This window comes from Microcaecilia unicolor, chromosome 5 (genome assembly GCF_901765095.1).
Source record: "Microcaecilia unicolor chromosome 5, aMicUni1.1, whole genome shotgun sequence".
NCBI lineage: Eukaryota > Metazoa > Chordata > Amphibia > Gymnophiona > Siphonopidae > Microcaecilia > Microcaecilia unicolor.
In genome coordinates this window covers 105009304-105030062 of record NC_044035.1, presented here as the reverse complement: position 1 = coordinate 105030062, position 20759 = coordinate 105009304, and the positions used below count along the sequence as shown (strand labels likewise).

Here is a 20759-nt window from a genome sequence, read left to right as displayed (position 1 = left end):
AAGCAGTGCATGGGCCTCAAAAATAGGCTGGATTTCTTGAGATGCTGGCACCAATGCTTTCGATGCAGTAGCTTCTTACTGGGCCAATAGATGCTCCATCTGCTCCTGAAGCATGGACCTGAGCCACTTTTTGATGGCTGCCAACAGTGAAGGCTGGAGGTCAGCCAGATTGGCCACTTCCTTCAAAGCTATCTGAGGAGTGTCAGTAACCTGATCTTGGCTTGATGGAGGCTGTTGCAACTTGTCCAATTGCCGGGAGGGTGAATGGCCATCACATGAGGGACACTTTGAGGGCATCAGCAATCATGATGCCTTGGTGCTCTTGATGCTGTGCTTCAAGGGGGATTGATGCTCAACACATGGCATCTCAATCCCTTGGCATCGATGAGGACAATGATGAATCCTTCCTCGCCCTCAGGAGAGGATCGGACGATGCTCGATTGTGATGGCCCTCTCAATGTCAATGCGTCCCCAGCGTCCAATACAGCTCCCAGAGCCATAGAGACCAATGCCTCTGATGCTGAATTTAATGGACTAGACTTCTCAGTGCCAAAATTTCATTTGCATTGCTTCTCTGAACCCTTGATACCTCTCTTTGACATCTATGAACAGAGTTGGCAAGAAAAGGGATCATGATCAGGCCCCAGGCACTGCAGGCACCACTTGTGAGTGTCTGTGAGGGACATGGTCCTGCTGCACCTAGAGCAGCTTTAAAACCACATGTTTTTCTGGAACATGTCAGGAAAAATAGCTGAAGCAAAACCAAACAGCTCAATGAAAAATGGTGAGAAATGTCCCTGACTGGGTGCCCAAGATCTAAGGATGCCTAATGGAGCATGGATAATAAAACTTAAGTGCTGAAAAACCTGGTTTGCAGGTTAAGAGGGGAAGTACAGGACAAATGCCCCGCTTAAGCAACTTACAGAATAAAAAGAAACAGAAAATAAACACCTCAAACCGCAATTGAAAGTATTAGATGCAAACTGTGTGGCACAATGGAGAGAACACGTTCTCACTGCTATACAGAAAACAGAAGTAGGTGGGATGGTGCGCTCATGCACAATGAGCCACTTCCAAAGGCTTCTAGAATAGATGTTGGGGAGCAGACTCAGGAAAAATGTCAGGAAGTATTTTTTCATGGAGAGGGTGGTGGATACTTGGAATACCCTCCCACAAGAGGTGGTGCAGATGAAAACGATAACGGAATTCAAAAATGCATGGGATAAACATGAAGGAAGCCTGTTCAGAAGGAATGGATCCACGGAAGCTTAGCGGACACTGGGTGGCAACAGCAGTAATTGGGAAGCAAAGCTAGTGCTGGGCAGACTTCTACAGTCTGTGCCCTGAAAATGGCAAAGATAAATAAAGGTCAGGTATACATATAAAGTAGCACATACAATGAGTTTATCTTGTTGGGCAGACTGAATGGACTGTACAGGTCTTTATCTGCCATCATCTACTATGTTACTATGATATTTCAAATAGGAGATGATTTCTCCTTTAAGGACTGCTTTTCCAGTTTCTCAGAAAAGTCCCGATGTGTCTCATTATTGAGGCAAGCTAAGATATTTAATGTTTTGAGTTGGGGTGGGGGGCAGGCTGCAGAGAGGACATTGTGCCCATCTATTTTGCCTGTAGGCCCATCCAAAATTTGAGGTCACTCACTCATACACACTCACTCAGGTGCAGTCTTCTGTCTCCCCCTCCTCTTTCCATCTCTCCTCCCATTTTCTGTCCTCCCAGGTCCCAATACATTTCCTGATGCTTCTCTGCTCTGGAGGGGAGAGGCAGTGGCGTAGCTACAGGTGGGCCTTGGTGGGCCGGGGCCCACCCACTTAGGTCTTAGGCCCACCCAACAGTAGCACACTTTTAGTGGTAGCTGGAGGGATCCCAAGCTCAGCCAGCTGAAGTCTTGCCCCTGATGGTAATGAAAATGCTACTCTCCATGATACCGGCACCTGCGTATGTTCAGTTTTCAGTGCATGCCTGCTGTAGACTGTCAAGGTGGAAAGAAGCGTTTTCCCACCAGCTGAGATATTTTTTGGGTGGTGGTTGGTGGGGGGGGAGGGGGGGGGAGAACAATTGGTGCCCACCCAGTTCTTCTTTAGGCCCACCCAAAATCTGATGTCTGGCTATGCCCCTGGGGAGAGGGCAGGAGATTACTGATGCTTCTTTGCTCTGGAAGGGAGAGGGCAGGAGATGACTGATGCTGTCCCCTTTTACTATTCTTCTGCAGGAGGACTGTTGGTAGGTGCTGCAATTTATCATCTTGGCACTCCTTCTCTGGTTCAGCTGATGGGCATGTTTCCTACAAACTAGCAAAGTCACACAGCTGCTTCTTCTTGGCAGGGCTGTCCTTGGTGACTCAGTTCTTCAGTTGCTTTTTTAAATGGGAGTGTTCTATGTAGTTCTGGGACTACAGTTTCCTGTTAATGCGTATGTTCCCGTGCTGCTGTGCTCTGTTGCTTCCTGTTGGTAATAGTCATTGTGAATATTCTCAACAGTTTAGATCTTCCTTTCAGCTGTGGTGGGAGAATTTGCTGGCTCCCACAGGCAATGAAAATCAAAGCATATTTTTCAATCCCTGCATGTAAGAGATGGAAACACCAGTGTAGATGACAGTCAGACCAAATCAATTTAGTGAGAAGTTCAAATCAGTGTCAAATTGGAACAGGCTGCAAGTTGTAAGGGATAAATCTGAGCTATTTGCGGTTCAACCAATCTTGGTATAGCCGACCCCTTTCTAGAGCAGTGTTTTTCAACCAGTGTGCCGTGGCACATTGGTCGCCACAGCTGATCCCCAGGTGTGCCGTGGGAGTTGGGCCAGCTTAATTTGTGCCAGAATTAAGTAAGTTTTCTTGTCTCTAGTGGTCGGTGGCAGAGAGCAATGATTCATACAGCCTGCTCACACCAAAACTGGAGCCTTTTATCTGACGCTTCCTGCCTATGTGGAAGCAGGAAGTTACCTCAGAGAGAAGGCTCCAACATTGGTGTGAGCAGGCTGTATGAATTGCTGCTCCCTGCCACAGACCACTAGAGAAAAAAACTTTTAAAAGGTACATGGGGGGGGGGGGGGGTCAAGAGAGATGAGGGAAGACACCTGATTGATGGTTGGAGAAGGGGACAGGAGGGAGATATGCTGGACAATTTTGGTGGGAGTGAGAGAAAAGAAGGTAAATGCTGTACTTTTTTTTTTTTTGGGGGGGGGGGGGGGGGGGTAGGGTAAGGTAAAATGCTGGACTCTTTGTGAGGAGGTGTACCTTGACAATTTTAGTGCCATATAGGTGTGCTGGGAGGTGAGAGGTTGAAAATCTCTGTTTTAGAGGGTGACAGTAGCCCCAGAGTACTACGTAAAAGTTCTCTGGCACTTTAAATCAGTGAAGAAAACACAGCAAAATCACCAGCGCATACAATATAAAAGTTCCTAGTAGATAAAGGGGAGGCAAAAACCTAAAGTGAATAAAAATACAGAACTCTCACAAAAGCACGTGGACACTAAGCTTATTTTAAAAGCAGTACTCATGTTTTAGACATTCATAAACTGGCACTTAGATGTCCATATTGTATGAACATCCAAATCATGATTTTAGAAAGCCAAGGGGGGGGGGGTCACGTGATGCTCTGTGGCTGAGCGGACACCAGGGCACTTTATGATGTCAAACTCTATAAGTATCGCTTACATCAGTGGGGTAACAAGACAGGCAAGCTGCTACCTTCCTTGGTAAGGCAAAGAGCTGCAAAAAATTATATTAGTAGGATAAGGGATGTAAAGGAGGTCTTGCATATGGGGATAGATGCTATCAAGCAAGAATTTGTTCACTTTTACTCCGCTTTATAAAACGGGTTTGTTCTCTGCGGATAGCTGTGCACATTGTTTTGCTAAATTGAACCTTCCCTCCTTGACAGCAGAGTAGCTGGCGTGTCTCAACACACCACTGCAGGGGAAGGAAGTGCAGCGGATCAGCAAGCAGCTGAAGCTGGCTAAGGCACCAGGTCCGGACGGTCTAGGCACAGAGTTTTACAAGATACTACGGGACCAAATAGTCCCGTCGTTTGTCTCTGTGTGACGATTTACGGGACTCGCAAGTTATGGGGCCCTCGCTGAATCACGTTTACATTACGGTCCTCCCCAAACCAGGTAAAGACATGGAGCTGGTGGGCTCCTACCAGCCAATTTCTCTCTTGAATCAAGATGTAAAGATTATGACAGCAGTGCTGGCAGCTAGACTGAGTGTGCTGGTTCTCCATCTTGTCCACCGTGATCAGGTAGGTTTTGTACCGGGGCGGTTCGCCTCAGCTAATATCCTGAAGGTGAGCCGTATCCTGCTCGAAGGGAAGCCGGCAGGTGGGGGATAAGATCTTGGCCAGCCTAGATGCGGAGAAGGCCTTCGACAAAGTAGTGTGGAATTATTTGTTTTGAGTGCTGCAGCGCTTTGGTATTGAGGGGAAGTTCCTAGATTGGATCAGGGTGCTCTATAGCAACCCCATGGCCCAGATTATCATTAATGACTCTTTAACAGAAGTGCTCCCTTTTGGGGGGGAGGCACTAGGCAGGGGTGTCCCCTGTCCCCTCTTTTATTCATTCTCACCTTGGAACCTTTGGCAGCTAGAATACAGCAAGATCCGATCCTGAAGGGAATCTCTGCCGGGGGTAGGAAGTACCGTATAAACTTATTTGTGGATGACATGTTGTTATTGCTTGATAATGCATCTTCAAACATACCTTTGGTGATGAATATTATTCGGGACTTTGGTGCTTTCTCAGGACTTTGTATAAACTTCAGGAAGTCAGAGGCCTTGCCCATAAGCAATCCTTGTGACAGCACTTCGATACCCAACTTTCCTCTGACTTGGGCTAGGACTGGTGTCAAATACCTGGGGGTGTACCTTAGCACGGATCAAGCATGGGTTTATAGGAAAAATGTTTTGGATAGACTAGGGGAGGTGAAGCGGCTCTGCCATCATTGGAAAGAGCTTCCAATCAATTTTATGGGGAGAATCACGCCAGTGAAGTTGGTACTACTTCCAAAGTTATTGTACTCTTTGCAGATGATCCCTCTCTGGGTGTATAGGCAGGAGGACAATCTGTTTCGCAGTATAATCAGTTCTTTTTATTTGGCATGCTAAACATCCTAGCATCTCCTTTGCTAAATTAACGTTAGACAGGGGGCGGGGGGGGGGGGGGACTCTGTTTACCTGATCTGCGGGCCTGCAATGTCTTTGTGCTCCTGCAATGGATCCACGAGGCACATTTGGGGGCCAGTTTCTTTTCCCCTGCTGATTTTTGGGCAAGTTGGTGCATGCCCTATGATCCTTTTGTCGTATTAGAATCCAATCATATTCGAAGGTTGGGGGAGCTGTGGGGGAACCCTTTGTTCGTGCTGAGGCATGCTTGGAGGTGGTAGAGAGAGAATGGTGGTGTGCTCAGAGGGTTGGGACCCTTTTTAACTTTGACGAGCAATAATGATTTCCCAGCTGGCATGGAGGCATCAGTGTTCAGACAGTGGGGGGGAGGGGGGGAGCGGGTGTAGGTATCTGGGACATTTCAGATAGCTGGGAGGCGAGAGCTTCCCTTCATTCGAGCAAGTCATGTGTGCATGGAACATTCCCAATTCACAAGTTTTTGCATTCCTTCAGGCAAGAGACTGTATCCTTGTCGCTGAATTCCTCCAAAGAGGGCAAGTGGCCTTTACGCAATTGGACTCTCTATTCTTACAGATTCCCCCTGGTTTAAATAAACTGTCACAATGGTACCAGCTGATTCGAGCCACCAAGAAATCTCCATATTTGGCGCAGTTAGCTGAGGCTTGGAGCAAGGGCACAACAGATCTTGTATCACTCTGTGACGCCTAACACGGCATTACAGGACATTCAATTCCGCAGAGTACATATCACTAAACAAAAAGGGAGAGCCATGGGGTTGTGGGCAGATGATACTTGCGTTAAATGTCAGGCACATGTAGGCACTTTCCTACATTCTTTCATGGAATGCCACACTTTGTTACCACTCTGGTCGGGTGCTTTGAGGACCATTGAGAACACCTTGCACTGTTCATTCGAGTGATCATATTCGGCAGTGCTGTTGGGCAGTGCAGCTTCACTTCGAGAGCAGGGGCTAGGAGAGGCACAATGCAAGTTCATTCTGGTAGCCACCATGCTTGTCAAAAAGTGCATTTTGCAGACCTGGGTGGATAGCACACCTCCATCAATATCTGCTTGGTATGGCCTTATGAGAGAAATGGCTAGCTGGTTACTCACCTCCCTTAGGTTCTCTACCTCACTGGGGCAACGTCAGTACCGAGACTTGTGGAGCAGAGTCTCTACCGTACTTATGCCACAGCACCAGACTAAAGATGCTGTTCCTTAATAGTTTTTCCAGATAGCTGGTGGAAGTCAAGGGGGGAGTGTTCTGTGATCTTGGTAGATGCTCAATGGCAGGGGTTACCTCTTAAAGTTGTTGTAGATGGACAGTGGGGGGGAAGGGTAGGAGAGGGAAGGGGTTGTCTCCATTAAAAACTGAGTCAGGAGAGAATTTGTCCTATTCGTATAGTGTATTGTATACATAGGCTAGGCACATAGGCATAGACTGGGGGGGGCGAGGGGGGGCAATGCCCCCCCAAACGACGATGAGGCGCCGCCGCGCCATTAGTTAAAAAAAAAACAAAAAACACATGCACGCACGCGCTCCTCTCCATCCGCTTGGCTTCCCTGCTCTCTCTGTCTGCGTCCCACCTTCCTCTGACGTCAGAGGAAGGCGGGACGCAGACAGAGAGGGCAGGGAAGCCAAGCGGAGTAACGGATGGAGAGGAGCGTGTCCGTCTACCCCTCCCACTTCCTCCCTCCCTCCCTCCGCCGCAGGCAGCAGTCTTTTCCAGCGTTCCTGGCAGCGGTAGCGATGTACACGCTGCCTTTGGCTCTGCCCCGAAGCCTTCTCTTCAAGTTCCTGTTCCCGCATAGGTGGGAACAGGAACTTGAAGAGAAGGCTTCCGGGGCAGACCGAAGGCAGCGTGTACATCGCTACCGCTGCCAGGAACGCTGAAAAAGCTGAAGACTGTTGCCTGCACCGGAGGGAGGGAGGGAGGAAGAGAGGGGGTAAACGGAGTCACCATCTTGGACCTCGCGGGGGGGGGGGAGCAGAGGGAAGATGGATGGGACTGGGAGGGGTGGGGAGCAGAGGGAAGGAGCAAGAGATGGATGGGACTGGGAGGGGTGGGAAGCAGAGGGAAGGAGCAGGAGATGGATGGGACTGGGAGGGGTGGGAAGCAGAGGGAAGGAGCAGGAGATGAATGGGACTGGGAGGGGTGGGAAGCAGAGGGAAGGAGCAGGAGATGGATGGGACTGGGTGGGGTGGGAAGCAGAGGGAAGGAGCAAGAGATGGATGGGACTGCGAGGGGTGGGGAGCAGAGGGAAGGAGCAACAGATGGATGGGACTGGGAGGGGTGGGGAGCAGAAGGAAGGAGCAAGAGATGGATGGGACTGGGTGGGGTGGGAAGCAGAGGGAAGGAGCAAGAGATGGATGGGACTGCGAGGGGTGGGGAGCAGAAGGAAGGAGCAAGAGATGGATGGGACTGCGAGGGGTGGGGAGCAGAGGGAAGGAGCAAGAGATGGATGGGACTGCGAGGGGTGGGGAGCAGAGGGAAGGAGCAAGAGATGGATGGGACTGGGAGGGGTGGGAAGCAGAGGGAAGGAGCAGGAGATGGAGGGGTGGGAAGCAGAGGGAAGGAGCAGGAGATGGATGGGACTGGGTGGGGTGGGAAGCAGAGGGAAGGAGCAAGAGATGGATGGGACTGCGAGGGGTGGGGAGCAGAGGGAAGGAGCAAGAGATGGATGGGACTGCGAGGGGTGGGGAGCAGAGGGAAGGAGCAAGAGATGGATGGGACTGCGAGGGGTGGGGAGCAGAAGGAAAGAACAAGAGATGGATGGGACTGCGAGGGGTGGGGAGCAGAGGGAAGGAGCAAGAGATGGATGGGACTGCGAGGGGTGGGGAGCAGAGGAAAGGAGCAAGAGATGGATGGGACTGCGAGGAGTGGGGAGCAGAGGGAAGCCTACTGGAAAGAAGACACTGAATAAAACAGAAGACACTGGGACCAAAGCGAATAGAAAAACTAAATGATCAGACAACAAAGGTAGATAAAAGTATTTTATTCATAATTTATTAATTGAAATGTCAGCTTTTTGAAATGTGCATCTGTGATATTTTGCCTGTAAATTCAATTCCTTCATCCACATTAGCATATTCATTTGCATATGTATATATGCAAATGATATGCTAATATGCTCCACCCATTCTTTGCCCCCCCCCCCCAAATGAAACAGTCAAACTACGCCTATGGCTAGGCAGATATTTGATAGCGGCATTCTTCTGCAACGCCTGTGTTGTAATACTTTGAAATACTCATTGTGTACGTCAGTGTTTTTGCTTCTGACTTAATAAAGATATTTAAAAAAAGAAAACCAGGATAGGAATGTCTAAAACTAAAGAAAGTGTTTCTGGCAAAGTGGTGTGGTCTGGGGTGTTCTAGGTGGGACATGGATGGTCTACAATTATGGATGTTCATTTCCTATTGCAGAAGGGGAAAGAATATCCGTGTCTATAAAGGTTGACATCAGGAGTTATTCCTGCTACCTGGAACGTCCAGGGGACCCATAGTGAACTGTTTGTACTTATTCTGTGTTCATTACAAAATATAACACAGAATAAGTGCAAAGGAGAGCGTTGCACAGAGACATAAATCTAACCCATTCCTGCCTGTACTTGCTAAGATCCATTCCATCCTCACAATCAATCTCCTCCATCCCCACCTATACCTGCAGGAGTCAACACTATTATTTTCTTGCTCACAGCCGCCTGTTTCCTCCCAACCCCAGCAGCCTCCTGTGGGATTTTGGATGGTACTCATCAATGAATGAGTGTTCCAAGCCTCATTCCAACTGTCTCTCTCCATACACTGCAAGTTTCATTCTGATGCTCCAGTTGCCTCTCTCAGTGCATACCATGTGTCTAGATTGACTGTGGGTCCATATGGAAGGTAAAATTAGTCCTTACCTGATCATTTTCTTTCTATTAGTCCCAACAGGTCAATCCAGAGGCCCGCCCTTTGTTCTGGGTTGAGTGTTTTCTTCTAGTTACTTCAGTTTCATCAGATTCTTTCATTTGATTTGGGCTACAACCAACCAAAAAATAAAAACAACAAAAAAAACCAAGCAGGAAATCTTCTGTTACCCTCCCACAGGAGCAGTTGAGGAGCCTACATGAGCTTTATGCATGCAGGAGAGGACTTACTGTTTGAATTCCTCATCCTTCTTCCATTGCTTTGGCCAATGCTGAGGTTAAGGTGGCTGCACATGACCACATATAGTAAACCTCTGAAGTTCTCTCTATCTCCACCTGCTGGTAAAGGGACATAACCCACAAGTCTCTGGATTGATCAGTTGGGACTAATGGAAATAAAATTATTAGGTAAGGACTAATTTTACCTTGTAGTTGTAACTTTAATAAGTATAATGTTTTTCTTGTTTCAGTAAACGTATGGGGCTAGATTCTATATATGGTGCTTAAAAAAATTGGCACAAAAAAAATAACACTAAGCATTATTCTGTAAACCATTCTTAAAGTTGTGTGATTTATAGAAAGCACTTATGCCAGGAATCGCGCCTAACTTTAGTTGTGGCCATTTGCACCAACTGAAATATGGAAGAAATCCTTGTGCCTAAATTAGGAGCATATCTCCCTTATTCTATAACTACATGCGTAAATTCTAGGAATGCCTTCAATCTGCCCATGACCCTCCCATTTCTGTGCACCTTTTTCGGACTCGCGTGCAAAATGTAGGTGTGGATCCAGCACCTAAATTTATATCTTAACTGCTAATTAAATCCAATTAGTGCTAATTGCTTATTAGGATGCAAATTAGTGCCAATTGGCTCATTCAGTTAAGTTGAGTGAGTAAGTTGGGCGCACTCACAAATTTGCATGTGCAACTCGAAGCACCATATATAGAATCCAGCAGATAATTATGAACTACAAATTAGATGTAATCCCAGTCAGGGACAAAAGAAAACAATGCCCATCCTGATCCTCTATTTAACCTATTAGTGCCCCCACTTCCCATTCCCTTTGAATTTGCTGCCTTCTATATGCTATAACTGTACTGATTAAGGCCCTAACATCAGTGGTATGGATGTACTGAGCTTCCAGGAAGGCATTGGGATAACTTATATGAAGTGACCATAGTTAAAACACAAACATCAGTGAGCATGGGGAAAACAATGTTTTGGACAATGGCTTCACTAGTTTGGAAGTTGTGCGGATTATTAGGAAACTTAATGAAAACAAAAAAAAACACCTGGAAAAGGAACAAGATCTAAAATTGCCTACCAGTGGAAATGGTGAAGGTTATGTCATATCCCCTACCTCAACCCAAGCGGCGTCCTCGGGCTGCGCAGGGTCCCGTCGACACACACACTTTACTGGCACAGCCCTGAGCCATGTGTGTGTAGTTCTTCTCTGGCTGTAGGCTCCTTGATTGCTTTGCTTCCACACACCTGTCTCTGCTCTCTCTCTGCCTGGCTTCCCTTGCTTCTCTCCTATTGGTCTTCCGGTTCCTCCTTCCCCTGCTCTGGCTGTGCTCCTTTTCCCTGCTGGTCCCTGCTGATGTCAGACGTCAGCACTTTATCAGCTGAGCTCTTCCTGGACTCTATGCTTCGGCTTCTACTATGGTAGGTGTTACTTGCTCAGTAGTTTGCTTCTTCTCTACTTTGTCCCTCGTTGCTGACTTTACCTGTGCTTGGATTACTCTCTTGCCTGCTGCCTGCCTACTGACTTTGCCTATACCTGGATTACTCTCTTGACCTGTTGCCTGCCTACTGACTTTGCCTGTACCTGGATTACTCTCTTGACCTGCTGCCTGCCTACTGACTTTGCCTGTACCTGGATTACTCCCCTGCCTGCTGCCTGCCTGGCCGATACATTCACCATCCTGTTTCCAGCTCTGTCCCGTAAGTCCTGCAGGCCGCCCACACCTAGGGGCTCAACCTCTGGGGAATGGTGGTCAGCGCAGCTGAAACCCGGGGTTGTACGGCCGCCAAGCAGAACCTGGTCCGAGTACCGGACTCAGCAGTGCTCTACTTGGTACAAGAACTCACAAGTCTTGACAGGTTAGTACTGTAACAGGTTCTGGGCATGTTTGGGATTGGTGGAGGTCAGTGATAGGAAAGTTCAGATAAAAGATATCAAGGGTGGGGAGCTGATGCTACATTCAGTAGGAGAACAGATGCTCATGTATCCAGGGTAGAAGAACTATAACTGGGCAGACTGGATGCACCAATTTAATCTTTTTCTGCCGCAGTTCGTTATCTTCTTACCCGTTCACACTTCTAGTCCAAATCATTTTAAATTTGGTTTTGATGACTCAAAACAAGAAATGGTTGGTAATGGTACACCATTTCTTGGGTTGATAAAATGGTATTTGTATACTTGAGTAATTTTTAGCAAATCTTTTTGTTAAGATACAGTATGTTCAATACCTTATTTCTTTGTTTCAGTTCAAGTGTTGTGGTGGTGAAGATTTTAAAGACTGGGACAAAAATGCATATCATAAATGTTTTGGCCCAGGGCCATTAGCATGTGGCGTGCCTTACACTTGTTGTATAAGCAATAAGGTATGTATGATTAATCTACAGTAATAAATTCTCCTTGTTTCTAAGCAAACTTAAGGAAAACTGAGGAATAGAAGAAACTTAATATTGTCACTTTCATAATGTCTAAAGATTTATGTTTGGTGGGGAAGAGAACTTTTGTGTGCACACTCCAGAAGTGAAGATGGTGAACAAATTTTCTCCACTGTTCTTGGCAGTATTATCCTATATAATAAAACGCACCTTCAACATTCTGAAGCTGACTGCATGGCTGAGGCATTCCTGCTCTCTGTATCCATCTCCTGAATTGACATCACGTACTTCCGGGTTCGTCACAAGCAGAAGTGACCAACCACACGAGGTTTCTCGGCTTCAGAATGTTGGAGGTGCATTCTATTAAATAGGATTGGTCAGTTCCTTGAAGCACAACCAGAGCTCAGCGTCCTGCACAATAACGCTCAGACACCAGAGAGAGAGGGGGGGAGCCTGACACCAGAGAGGGGGGAGAGGTATCTCTGTCACACACACACACTCTCTCACACACTCACTCTCTCTCACAGTCAGTCTTTCTCTCTCTCACTCTCACACACTGAGGCATATTTTCAAAGCACTTTGGGAGGCTAAGTTCCATAGGTTTCTATGGAACTTTGGGAGGCTAAGTGCTTTGAAAATGAGCATAACTGTCTCTCACACACTCTCTTGGTCTCATACACTCAGCCTCACAGAGAGTCTGTGTCTCACACACACTCTCTTTCTCGCACACACTGTATCTATGTGAAACACACTCTCTCTCTCTCACACTGTGTCTCATATACACACTTGCACACACTCTCATTCTCACACACACACTCTCTCTCTCACAGACACACTCGCACCCAGACTCACTCTCTCTCTCTCTCACACACACACACTCGCACATTCACTCTTTCTCAAACATACACACTCCTGCTAGCGCCCGTTTCATTTGTGTCAGAAACGGGCCCTTTTTACTAGTTATTATTAATAATTGATAAACTTATAGCCGACAATTCTAATATGCAAAGCGAGTTACAACATAACATACATAATACAGTAGTTTCCAACAGCAGATTCTCAGGTGCAGCTGCCAAGAGTGAGCAAATCCCAGGTTCTTGAGTGATCTACAAATAACAATGTCCACTACAGTACTAGGGTCAACTGCTCTGCCTTAAGTGTGCCCCAAGGCTGGGAAAAAGCAGCACAGAAATGGATTTGATAGGACTATTGAGCTTGTAGATAAGAGTGCCAGTCCCTTGGTTTTCCCTCCTTTCCTTTTAGTAAGGGTTGGCCAACTTGGAGATAGTTACTTAGCACAACTAGATGGCCTCTTTTTGACTAAGATCCAGGGCTTTTTTTGAAGGGGTACTTGGGGGTACTGAGTACCGGCACCTTTGCCATTGTCTGCTAAAATTGACCCATGGTCTCCAAGTTTTAATGAAAGAGTTCAGGCTCTACTCAACAATTCTACCTTGTCATAGATTCTGTGACTGGTTGCAGGGGTGGGGCCTGGCTATTGTGGGGTGGGTCTCTCAGTGATTATCCCACCCCTGAAGGGTGGCCTGGCATTTGAGTACCAGCACCTTTTTCGCTAGAAAAAATGCACTGCTAAGATCAAAGGTAAAAGTCTCATAATGAGCTGAGGATGGTCCTTCTTTACCTTTTGGCTGAGAATGTGAACCTGTACAAGAGGGGGGGAGGAGGTGGGGTGAATATTCTGCCACCCAGCTCCAGTGGGAAGACCAAACTGCTTGTACTGTGGCCAAACCAAGTGGATTAAACTTTTTTTACAATAAAAAAGCATGTCTGTTTTAAATTGACAAAGTTGTTACACTATTGTGTATTCTGTGACTTAGGGGATCTTTTATTAAAGTATGCTAAGCAGTTATCGTATAGGTATGGTAACCATTACTGCACTAGTTCATGCACTAACTGCACAACCTGTTATTGGCTGCAGAATGGGGCACAGTAATGCACAGTACTTTCCTGCACATTGTCACACTTGCAGTTGGCACATACCTGCTTATTGCAGGAGTTAGGTAACCACAGTCCTCCAGGGCCACAACCCAGTCAGGTTTTCAAGATTTCCACAATGAATATGCATGAGATTGATTTGCATGCACTGCTTCCATTGTATGCAAATAGATCTCATGCATATTCATTGTGGCAATTTGAAAACCCGACAGGAGGCGGTAGTAAATGTATCCATGCTGTGAATACACACAAACAAGGAAAATCTATAAATGGCCCGCAAACTTACATTGCTGTTCTGAAATGCGCATGCAGCTAAGCCAATTAGCGCTAATAATTGGATGCTAGCAAACAATTATTGGTGTTAATTGGCAACAATTTGGATTCGTGCTCGCATCTTGCTAAGCTAATCTATAAAGATCCACATGCAAATCTTGTAAAGCGTAACTGAAAAGGGGGCATGTCCAAGGGAGGGGCATGGGCGGGTCAGGGGCATTCACTATAGATGCGTAGTGTTAACAGAATTCGGGGGATCCGTGCCTAATTTACACAGAAGGGTTTACACTAGGTATCAGTGTAAATCCTCGTGCCAAAAAGATGGGCACTGATCCCAGCACTACGCGCTATTCTGTAAGTGGTGCCCATTTTGGAGCACTGTTTATAGAATAGTGCTTGGCGCACGTTTTGTCCGGCAGAACCTAGTCCAATGGTTCCAAAATCTGGTCCTTATATGGAAATAATGCACACTATATCCCAAATTCTGTAAAAATTGTACACGCATATTAGGGCATGTGCTGAATTTGCACAGGTAATTTAATTCCATAAAGAACCAATTAGTGCCAATAATTGTCTTAACACAATTATTACACTAATTAGATTTAATTAGAAATTACGCAAATCAATTTAGGCACGGGATCCACACTTAAATTTTACACGCAGGCCAAAAAAAGGGCCACGTAAATGGGAGGGCCCAGGGCATGGTTTAAAGTTACACGCATAATTATAGAATATGGAGGCTCTGTGCGTAAATTTAGGCATGGGCATTTGCACCCCGTTTTCTTTGGTGCAAATGGTGATGCCTACCTTTACGCATGACCCCTAGGGTAAGCGCTATTCTATAAACCGCACCTAACTTTAAGTGCGGTTTCTAGAATAGCGCTTTTTTCGGTGCCGATTTTTTGGCACCATATATAGAATGTAACCCTTTGTGGAAAGAGGGCATAATATTTCAGAAAAAGTGCCCACTTCTTCCTGATAGTAGAACCATCGTGCATTCCCTATCAGGGAAAAGACTGCGCCCTCTTTCCACATAATGCACACTGTTTCTAAAGAGTGAGCACTATTATCAGAAACTGAAAAAACGAGAAAATGGGAAGAAAAGCCTGAATAAAACAAAAATTCTCAAAAACACAGATGTTATGTTACCCTTCATCAGCTCGCTGAAATCCTTGAATGATACAGCACACATGATGCCACACTTTTAATAAAATAAGCAGATGTCAAGTAGATGACACACAAATATGAGAAATGTTTTTGTTTTCAATTTTTTTAGACTACCGTCATGAACACTTTATGTGGCTATAAAACTCTCGACCAAGAGGTAATTATTTCAAATCTTTATACTAATTGTAAAATGTTTATATTGTAGAATACTTCTAAAGGTAAGTGAATTAATCAGTTATAACTATGTAGCCAAGGATACCAAAAGTTAACCTGTTTTTTTTTTGGGTAGAGAAGGAAAGGTTTAAGACTGTTAGGGTCCTTTGTACTCTGCATTTATCTATTGGCCTTCAAGACCTTTAGGAGGGATTCTGCTTTTCGGGAAACATCAGTAATTTCAATCATGTAGCAAGACACACCAAGGCATGTTTTTAGAAGACAATTAGAACTGTATAAAAATCAAGCCAAAAGGAATACAGGTTTTACTTTCTGTCAGGCAAACTGGACATATATATGGGACCACTGATCTCAATGACAGCCAATTACTAAGAATGTTTCTTTGTTAACAAAGAACTTACACCTAAACAATTTAAGACAGGCCTGAAAACTTTCTTTTTGAGGCAGCATTTGATGGAGTAGTGATAGTAGTTTGCTGGTTGTTCTTTATTGTCTGACTCGTATATTATATTGTAATTTATTTGATTATATTTTATCGTATTATACATCTTTATTAATTGATTGTGTTGTAAATCTCTTAGGGGTCCTGTTACTAAGCTGCGGTAAGCACGAACGTGTGCTTACTGCAGGTTAAAAAGCACTACCGCGAGGCATTCTCAGGCGTCCCGCAGTAGTTTTGGACTCGGCGCATGCTACCCATGTGCTAAAAAATAGAATTTATTTTTTTTAGCGCTGGGGGCGAAGAATAGGTGTGTTCTGTTCTAATCCGTTAGCATAGCTACATCGCTGCGTGCTAACTAAAACTTGGTTAGCGCATGAGCCCTTATTACCTACAAAATTGGTGGTGGTAAGGGTTCACACGCTAATAGCCATGCGCTAATGGGGAAATTAGCATGTGGCAATTAATAGTTAAAATGGAAAATGGGGCCATTTTATCACCATGCTAAAAGGGGCCTCAATGCACAGAAAGACCCATGCTGGGGATAGCGCTGACCACTTTGTAGCACTGCTTAGTAAAAGGGCTCCTTTGCTGTGATCTGTCGAAAGGTGACCATGCAAATTTTGAAATAAACTAAATTAAACACACCTTCTGTAGTTTAATAAATAAGCCCCATAATTTATTCAATGATTCAGCCTGTCCAGAGAAATGTAAGCAGGCAAAAGCAGAATTAGTTATGTAATTTTCCAATATATGAAGATCACAAGCATTATAGAGGTTATTGTAAACTGTTGAATCATTTTGTATGCAATGTTGATGTAATGTACTCAAACCAATAGAAAACAGGGACAGTCAAGACCAAGTCCAAAATAAACAGGACTACTAGTTGCAGAATATGGCAAATATTATATTGCATACAATTAATACTACTACTAACACTGAATATTACAAGATGCACAAAATCCAAGTTATTAGGCTTGCTCCTCATTTTTGAGGGGTAGTTGCTCAGACCAAAACTATTCTTTGAAAATCAAAAGACCAGCAGTGAAAACTCCACTTTTACGAGCCTAGAAATAAGAAATTGTTCAAACTACTCAAACAATAAAAGGACTATGGGAATAAGATTATTTTCATTTCATTCAAGAGCTTTAAAGGTGTAAGTAATTTGCACGGCAGTTTGACATTGTTCCATATAAGAGCTTTGTTCAGAACTGTCAGGACTGGGTTGCAGAACCAGAACCCTGCCCCTCCCCAAACAGATACCCTCAGCTGCACTTTCTTGGGACACCAGCCTGGCCAATCACAAAAAATGAAAAAAAAAAACCCCAACCCAAAAGAACCTTATCACATTAGTAACGTTTATTCTTACCAAGATTATGAACCATAAGAAATGTATTAGCAGCAGAATAAAAGCAGGGTAATTTGGAGACATATGTAAAAGGTGTTGGACACCTATCTCACAATCAGTGGAGACTGACTGAGAGAGGCTTTCGGTGCTCAAGTTCTTTTTCCTGACAGGAGTCCAAAAAAAGCTGGCTCTGTTAAGTCATTGTCTTTTTATTACATGATTGAGAAGGCACATAAAAGATGCATTTCCTGAGTCCTCATTGGACACATTCTTTGTTAGAAGCTTCTTATTACAATTATACAAAGTATGGGTCATAGTCCTAAGGAAAGTTACATTCTCATGAACCAGTTTGTTTTCCTGTTCCATCTTTTCTCCCTTACCTGTCCCTAAATTCCTTCTTCCCACACACTTCCAGCCATAAATATGGTGCTTATGGAACACTGGCCCTTATCTCCAGCTGGCTCCCTCTTTGATGTACACATAGTTGTGGATGTAATTATACAGTAGCAGAGTTCCTCTCCCCAGGGAAAAGGGTGGTGTTTTCTGAGGTAATTGTTTAATTGCTTTGACCGTAGCAGTGCAGGGAAATGATTGTTTTTGATCCACAGTAAGAAAAATGTATTTAATATATCACCACCTGTAGATCTGTACTGTGCCTTCATATTTACTAGGCCATATTCTCAACAGTTTCATGGAGAAGTGGCCTAGTGGTTAGGGTGGTGGACTTTGGTCCTGGGGAACTGAGGAACTGAGTTCGATTCCCACTTCAGGCACAGGCAGCTCCTTGTGACTCTGGGCAAGTCACTTAACCCTCCATTGCCCCAGGTACAAATAAGTACCTGTATACAATATGTAAGCCGCATTGAGCCTGCCATGAGTGGGAAAGCGCGGGGTACAAATGTAACAAAATAAATAAAATATACTGAACAACCTAGGGGTGTGGGCTTCAAGGTTAGAAATTGATTGATTGCGCAACAGGGTCACTCCTTGAAGGGAAGGTTTATCAGTGAGATCAGTGGTTCTGTTTACTGTCTTTGTGAGTGATATTGTAGATGGATTAATAGGAATCGTTTGTTCTTTTGCAGATGTTAGGGAGATCTGCAACACAGTGATGCTCCTAACGGAGTAACAAAATAGAAACAGAAAATAACAGCAGAAAAAGGCCATATGGCCTAACCAGTCTGCTCATCCATATCATCCACTAAATCTTCCTCCCCCTAAGTGATCCTACATGCCTGTCCCATGCTTTCTTGAATTCAGATACAGTCCTCGTCTCCATCACCTCCACCAGGAGGTTGTTCCACACATCTGTAAAAAAGTATTTCCTTAGATTACTTTATTTTTGTTTTTTCATATAAACAACCAAGCATATGCCATCTTGTAAAGAAAAGTAACATATGCCTTAAAAAAAAGAAAGTAGATACTTTATAATAGAAAAATATAGGTCATATTAACAACTCAAGGCCACAATAATGAAGATCCAAGATTTAAAAATAGGAGGATATTAAACCAGTTCACTTAATATAATGAGGAAAAGAGACCTGACTAATCAAAGACTTATTTTAATTATGCTAGAAAAATAGATAACAAAATACATCCCTACATAATAGATAGGAAGGCACCGTAATCCATTTAGAGGGAGATTTTATATATATGGTGCCTAAAAAATCGGCACGGAAATCAATGCCGACTAAGCGTATTGTAGAAGCTGCATCTAGATTTAAGCGTGGTATATAGAATACGCTTTGGTGATATGTCGGCTCCTAAAACTACGCGCTTCTGTTTACACCAACAAAATCATGGTATAAATCCTGGCATGTAGATCTAGGCACACTGGACCATATTCTATAGCTAGGCATGTACATTTCAGAACGCCCATAACCACACCCTTTTTGCCTACGTGCATTAAAAGTTAGGTACACTGCATTACAGAATGCGCTTAGCGAGTTATGCACGTAAATTCTAATTATTGTCAATTAGCTATCATTATTGCTTGTTAAGAGCTGTTATCAATGCTGATTAGCTTATGTGCGTTGTTATAGAACGTGCTTGGATTTCAGTGCGGATCTCTAGTCTCGCTATATAGAATCCGGGGGTTAATGGCCAAGATGGTAGTGAGCTGAGCAGGTACAAAAAACACATACTTACAAGTCTGAAAATGGACTAAACACTTAAGAAAGTAGCTCTTAATTTTATTATACCTGGCTTTAACATAAGAAACTGCTTTCTGCATCTCTTGAGTGTCCTGAGATACATCTGGAACTATTCTAACTTTCATAACATGAAAAAGTTCCTCCCTATGGGGTCCTTTTGCAAAGGCGCACGTTTTGGGTGCAGGCCGATCCATTTTTTAGCGAGCCTGTGAAAAAGGCCTTTTTTTTTGCCAAAAATGGACTTGCAGTAAAATTGCCGCGCATCCATTTTGGGTCTGAAACCTTACTGCTAGCGGTAAAGAATCTGGACAATAATGACCTACGCATGTCAAATGCCATTTGGCGCACGTCCGTTATGCGCCAGAAAATAAAAAATATTTTTTCAGACGTGTGTAGTGAACGTGCACCAAAATTGAAATTACTGCAAGGGCCACGCGGTAACCAGGCAGTAACTCCAATTTGGCACACATCTTAGTAAAAGGGCCCCTATGTCTGAAAAATAAATTCAATAACCATTGCTTATCCAGAGGTAAAGCCACAGTTGCAATGAGGGTGGAACTAATCAAAGTTTTACTATTTGACATATCCAAAATAGCTGAGACATCCAGAGGAGCTTCCATAGCATGTGGACCTTCTGATTTCTTCTCAGAAGTTTTAGACAAAAGCAAATAGTAAACTCGAGTAAAAGGTGGTATCTTATCCTCTGAAACTTGCAGGTGGAGTAGCCTAGTGGTTAGTGCAGCGGACTCTGATCCTGAGGAGCTGGGTTCGATTCCCACTGCAGCTCCTTGTGACTCTGGGCAAGTCACTTAACCCTCCATTGCAAATGCATGGCCCTGCATTTTTTAGCATTAAATCTTATTTGGCAGTTTCTGGACCATTCTTCTAGCTTAGCTAGATCCCTCCTCATGCTATCCACATCATCATGTGTGTCTATCCTATTGCAAAGTTTTGTATCATCTGCAGAGGCAAATCATACGTGACAGCCCTTCTATAATATCACTCACAAAGATGTTAAAAAGAGCCAGGCCAAAGACCTGCAGTATGCCACTGGTAACATCCTTATCCTGCAGTATGCCACTGGTAACATCCTTATTCTCTGAGTGAACTCTTTTACCACCATCCTTGGTCTTTTAATGAGGAGCGAAAGCCAGAGGGGTGGTGAATTGAGTGTCAGCCTGAATGCATACAACTAATATGTATTTGGGGGCTGATACTAAAGTATTTATATGGTCGTCATTAGATTCTTGAGCATCAGTTGCTTTCTTAAGTTTCAGGCACTTATACAGATTAATTTTATTTATATGAGCTGCTCTAGGGTCAAAATCTATCCAAAATGGGACGGGATTTGGGATGTACTGGACATAGGACCAAAAGTTATAAGGATAGTTGCAATATACGTAGGCGCCGACTCCGTGGGTGCTGTGGGTGCTCGAGCACCCCCAATATTTCACCCACCAGAAGTTACCTTCGCCAGCCCAGAATTTTAAAAGTTTCTCCGAGTTCCAGGGTCCCTCCCTCAGAGTTCCAGGCCCCCTCCCTCTGAACTTTAAAAGTCATCTTACCTCGTCGGGGTTAC

General features: G+C 44.5%; 1 protein-coding gene across 1 annotated transcript in view; it reads left to right on the top strand.

Annotated features, from left to right (window-relative positions):
* The window catches only part of TSPAN15 (tetraspanin 15), a 71842-nt gene that overhangs the window by 17448 nt on the left and 33635 nt on the right, over positions 1 to 20759 (top strand). The window contains exons 5-6 of the mRNA XM_030203148.1: positions 11545 to 11661; positions 15176 to 15223. Coding sequence (XP_030059008.1) covers positions 11545 to 11661; positions 15176 to 15223 — 165 coding nt within the window. The remainder of the gene's footprint in view (positions 1 to 11544; positions 11662 to 15175; positions 15224 to 20759) is intronic.